This window comes from Equus quagga, chromosome 5 (genome assembly GCF_021613505.1).
Source record: "Equus quagga isolate Etosha38 chromosome 5, UCLA_HA_Equagga_1.0, whole genome shotgun sequence".
Lineage (NCBI taxonomy): Eukaryota > Metazoa > Chordata > Mammalia > Perissodactyla > Equidae > Equus > Equus quagga.
The window spans coordinates 444046-450045 of NC_060271.1; the positions used below are offsets into that span (position 1 = coordinate 444046).

General features: G+C 44.2%; 1 protein-coding gene across 1 annotated transcript in view; it reads right to left on the reverse strand.

Annotated features, from left to right (window-relative positions):
• Positions 1-3177, reverse strand: part of HOOK1 (hook microtubule tethering protein 1) — a 65178-nt gene extending 62001 nt beyond the window's left edge. Inside the window, exon 1 of the mRNA XM_046660869.1 lies at positions 2931-3177. Coding sequence (XP_046516825.1) covers positions 2931-2993 — 63 coding nt within the window. The 5' untranslated portion in view covers positions 2994-3177. The remainder of the gene's footprint in view (positions 1-2930) is intronic.
• Positions 3178-6000: the final 2823 nt, after the last annotated feature.

The window sequence follows — 6000 nt, forward strand, 5'->3', positions numbered from 1 at the left end:
TCCTTTCAATCTATTGCCCAAGGAGACCGTTTACATTAATGTTAGGGATTCTTCCCTGTGTCTGGAAAACTCACTTCTCTTGATTTCTATTTGCTGAAATCCATCAATCCTCTACGATATAGTTAAAAATTCACTCCAGGTATCTACAACAACCTACATACTGAATGGTGAAATACTGGTCTCTGAGGTCAGGATCAAGACAAGGATATTTACTATCACCACTTTGATTCAGGTTGTATTGGAGACCCTAGCCAGGCTTGTTCCCGGGAAGAGAGTAGTAAACACGTCAGACAAGGGTTCTGACGCCAAGGAGCAAACGGAATGACTTTAGAAAGTGTTAAGTGTTACAGACCCAACAGAAAGGGCTAACAGGTTACAATGGGACAGGAGTGGGGGACAGGTAGGTCACTCACTGTCACAGTGTCTCTCTAAAAGATGACAACAGACCCAAGAACTGAATGGTGAGAAGAAGCTAGTCACTGGAAGAACTAGAAGAAGAATATTCGAGGTAGACAGAAGAGAAATATAAAAGCTCTGATGTGTATGTATATATAAAAAGCTTAACTTCCTCAAGACACAGAAAGTGAGTGCAGCATGGTGAGCACGGTGGCATGAGGGGAGTCCGGAGAAAGTCTGGGGGTGGGGCAACATCAACACAGCAGTGGCTGGCAAAGGCAAAAGAAGACAGCAAAGTCCAGGGAATCATCCAGAGGTAAAGGAAAGCCAAGAGACAAGCACTCAGGAAACTAAGGCAGAAGATAATTTCAGAAAGGAACCAACGAGTAAGACAAGGATAATGTAACAGTTCTCAGTTTACCAAATCCAGTAAGTAAGTGAAGGCCTTAGAGAAAAGCAGCTCAAGTGCAGTGGGTTGAGGGGTGAATGAAGCTTCAGGAAGTATGAAGGGTGGGTATAAAAAACCCTCAAGAAATCTGACTGGGAAGGAGAAATGCAGTGTGGTTTAATAAGGAGTGCTGGCTCTGTTCTTTCTTTTTAGTTGGGGAAGATCTGAGCAGATTTACAGGTAGAGGGGAAGGAGCCAACTGAGAGGAAGAAGTAAATACAGAGAGAGGATAAATGACAGAAAAATGCAGAAGGGATGGGATCTAGAGCCAGAGCCAAAGACAAGGGGGAGGCCATTTTCCTGAGGGGGAGAAGAGTTTGGGGCTGGAAGAGGGTAGTAAGAAAGGCTTGCAGGGAGAAATGCGTGAGGAACTGTGGTTACTCTTAGTCACAAAGCTGGGCAGTGTCATGAGAACAAGGGAATGCCGCTGTCACAGCAGTGGTAGAGGCAACACAAGAATTTCATTTTCTCCAGTGTTTTCAGCAACCTGGCAGAGAAATGGAGAAGTAAAAACCAATGCTACTCTGTCATCTATGATTCCTCATGATTTGGTTTATAACATTTTTGCAGTTTTTAAGGAATTTTGCCTTCCATTGTAACTCCAACTAAAATGAAAAGTTCTTTGATTATTCTGGATATCTGTCTTTCTCAGTGCCTTCTACAAAGTAGGAATTCAATCAATACTGGTTAAAAGAACAGACATAATCACATAATATTTTAAAACATTGTACTAATACAATCCAAGAACATCCTCTGTTTCTCCACCACCTCATACATAAGTCACCACGAAGACCAAGTTTACTATGAAGTCAGAGCAACAGAGCAACAGATTAGGGTGTACCATTTAATTCGTCAGTTGTTTTAACACATTAAAAATAATGTTGCCTCGTTTCCTGACAGTCTTAAACACAGCATCTAACCCCTAACACTTATTTTAAATGAACGTACAGGTGACCTGTAATTGCTTTTCACTCAGAAACCCTAGATACTTGCATTCCACTTAAAGCAAAAGCTATTTTCCTCCGAAGTGTGAAAGCTGCTTTAAATTACGGTTATTTCCAGCAGACTTCGTACACTGACAGAGCCTCCCCTGATTTCTCATCCTTCTGAATTACACACGGTAAGAGATCACTGGGAAATCTTATCAACCGATTACCGCCGCTGACCAGTCTGTTTACATTCCATTCTGCGCACACTCCTACATGCAACTAAACAAGTGGTTCGCAGATGGGCACCCTCAACAGCACTGTGCGGGCCACTGAGCACCAACCTTGCCCATCATGGTTCAGAAACCACACCTGAGTGCCAGCTCCCTGGTCGCTGAGCACCTCCAAGAGGTGAGACGACATTTTGCTGACGGGAATACTGGGGACTGACTTCCTGTCCAAACCCAACACAAATTAACAAAAATAGTAAACACGGATAAAGCGCTAACGAAAATACCAAGTCTTTTTCTTGAACAAAAATGTTTCTTCGTTGGACGGGGAGGGGGACCAGCGAGAAAAAGGGACTATGAGCCCCATTCCCAACAAATCTTTTTCTCCACGCAGGAAATACGTGGAAACATATCTTCTAACAGGCATCTCCAAATTCAGATGTCCTAGGGTCCTGGAGAACCACTGATCCAGGAACTAAAACCAGCTCTTCGCCACCTGTGTCCAAGTAGAGCAAGGTGGTTGGGGTGGGAGGGAGGTTTCAGAGGGGGTCTTCACTCCCAAGCGGCACAAAGGTCCCCTGGGCAGGCCGTTCAGCAGACACAAGGCGAGAGGGTCGGCGATCCAGGCTTGGGCGCGGGGCAGGGAGAAAACGGGCCAGGGGGCAGGAAAGGGGACGGGGGCTCGGCTCCAGCCCCAGCCGTTAGGAGCACGATCGCGGGAAGACGACCCTTCCTCCCCCTCCCCCTGGAGCTCCTCCACCCCGCGCACCCGCGCACGCCCCTGCCGCGCGACCCGCAGGTGCACTCCCGCCTCGAGGGCGACGGCAGGCGCGGGGGCGCGCGGCCCGGCCGCTCCTCGGGCTCACCTGGGGACACACGGGCGGCCGGCCGACTCGCCCGGCCCCGCGCCTCGCCTCTCCTGGTACTCACCCAGATGACGAGGCTGTCGCACAGCGACAGCGCGGCCTGCGGCGGCGGCCGCGTCTCTTCCATGGCCGGGCCGCCGTCCCCCGCGCCGCCCTCCCCGCCGCGCTGCTGCGGCGCGGCGTGGACCACCTGCTCGCCGCGGGAAAGCTCGGGGGCCGCCCCGCGCCGCTCCGCGCCAGGCCTGGGCCGCCGCCGCCGGTGCGCCCCTCCTCGCCGCCCGCCTCGCGGCCCAGCCGCCGCGCCGCCGCACCTGCGCCCCGCCCCTGCACACCTCTCCCGCCGCGCTGAGTGGCCTGCGCGCGCACCAGTCACAAAGAAGGTCGGGCCCCAGAGGGGCGGGAAGAGCGGGCGTAGGTTGCGCAGGAGGGATTGCTGATTGGACGCGCCCTCTTGGGCTCCGACCAATCAACAGGAGACAAGACTGAGCCTCCGGGAGGGAGCGCGAGCTGGTGGAAAGGGGTTTGTGACCTGGCAGGTGCGGTCAGGTGGGGGCGGGGAGCGCGTGCGCGTGCGCGGCAGGGCGTGGAGGGGCCTCCCTCCTGCGGTGGGGCAGCTCCTGGCTACACCTGTGGAGACCCACACTTTGCTTCCATGACGTCTTCAGAAATAGGTCTTACCCATGAACAAAAACCACTCGAAATAGGGAGAGCTGATTTTCTCTTAAGAAGCTCCTTGGAAAAGCATATTTTGGTTTGCAGACGTGGCAAAGAAATGTTTCCTATAGGAAAAAAATACCATAAAGATGCTTAAATAAAATTTCACAAGATCACAAACCATGGGCGGTTTTATTTTAAATGGGGCAAAAAGGAAGTCCATTTTCAGGTAGGAAAATGAAAAATGAAATAACCTTTTAGGTTTCAAAAAATTGTGGAACATATCAATGTACAATGCTTCCTATTTTCCTTTGGCGATTGAAAACCTGTCTTTTCTGAGAACGTAGGGGAGCGTCGGCGTAAAATTGGAAGCTCTCCAAGGTACTGACATATGGCTTAGGCTATTAAAATGAGTGAGAATAATCTTAGACTTGCTGTTATTTCCATTACTTCACTCATTCATAAACTCATCAATTCATACTCTGTGTAAAAATGCAGCTGGCTCATTTACATTGCCGAATCTTTATATTTAGACATTGAAAGTTTAAAACTGATGGATGACTGCAATTAAAAGCCCCCAAACGTAAATCAGTCTCATTCTAAAAATACAGTACATGCGTTTGCTACCGAGTCCCTTAACGTTATTTCAGAACTTTCTTAGTCCACGTGGAGTCATTTTATATTTCTGGACACTAGCAACGTTGGTAATATGACTTAATGAAAAGTAAAAGATCTAGGGATTAAAGACCTACTCTGAGTCTTGACTTTACTCGCTACTGTCTGTGCAGCTTTCTCCTGTGAAGCCCAACCTCCACGTTCCTAAAATAATGCTAATGGCGCTGACCTGCCCTGCATACTTCACAGGGGCAAAAATGATGATGCATGTGGAAGAGTTTTGTGAATTGAAAACTCCTTTACAAATATGACTTACTACAGTCATATATGCTTAGAAACGTAAGAGAACACATCACTAAGAACCACAGGTGATTGACGCACAATATTTAAGAAGATTAACTAGGAAGCAATCCAGTTATCCCTCTGGGCTGTGTACAAGCACAAGTAAGTTCTTGGGGGGGATGCCCCATTCTCTTCACAATATTAGATCTGATGGAAAAATATGTGAAGGACATGATCAGTGAATTCAGAGGAAAAGAAATGTAAATATTTCAAACAAATACAAAAAAGTTAGAAAAAGGCAAAACATGAATCATTGAAATAAAACAACAAAATTATTGTCAAGAAGAGTGAAGTGCACTTCCATACACGACTGGAACAAGCATTTTGGAATAATTTTTTGAACTTTTAAAATGAATATTTATCAAGAAACTTTAAAATGTCCGTACTATTTAAACCCATGGTTCCATAATTCCACTCCTGGTCATAAATTCTATTGAAATCATCAGAAATACAGCCAAATTTGTGAACAATGATATGTATTGCAATTCTATGTATACTGATCTATACATGTCTAATAAGCAAGAAAGGTTATCTACCTTATAGCAGATTCATAAGAGAATATTTGGCAACTAACAAAAATAATGCTTTGGAGAATATTTGATAAAAATTTCATGATATGTAACATTAAATTAAAAATTTAGAGATAAAAGTATGAGCCCTGTGATTTCCACATTGTTAATATTATTTATTTACTTAATCTGTTCACAGCAAGAAGACAAAGGAATGTTCATCAAAGTGCTGTGTCATTTTTATATATGGGCAATGTGATTATTTTCTGTAATCTTTTATATTTTTCTATCTTTCTGCAATTAGCTTGTATTACTTTATAATCAGAAAGAAATATATTAAAAGAAATGCCTAATACAATGTAGGCCATCATTTTTCCAGCTTTTGGCATTCATTTCTAAAAATTGGCATCCATATTTGGAAAGTTGAATAAAACTATCTTTTAAACAGTAGCCGTGGGATTGTAAATTGGCACAATCTTCCTGAAAAGTTTTTGACAGTAAATATCAAGAATGTTTAAAATGCTCAAAGTCTTTAAGCCATTAATTTCACTTTCAGAATCCATTCTAAGAAAATAATCAGATACCAAGAAAGTTGTTGATTGCAGTGCTATTTATCAAAGCAAAATAAAAGAAACAACCTTTTGGCATAAGAAATGTCTGAAAGAGGAATGCTTAAATACATTATGGTATTCCATACAATAGGATATATTGTAGCTATTATTTTGAAGGCAGTTTAATTACTCAGGAAAGAGCTTACAAAATAATGTTAAAAGAAAAAAGTGATGATACAAATCTGTACATAGAGTATGAATATCTCTCTTTTTCTGTCTCTCTCTCGATTCATCTATCTTTTATTTATTTATTTCTGGATCCCCGTGTGTGTGTGTTTGCGTGTGTATGTATATATATACACCGAGAGAGAAAGAGAAGAGAGACTAAAGGAAATAAACCAAAACGTTAATAGTAATAATGATGATATCTAGGTATTGGAATAACAGGTAAGTTTTTTTTTTT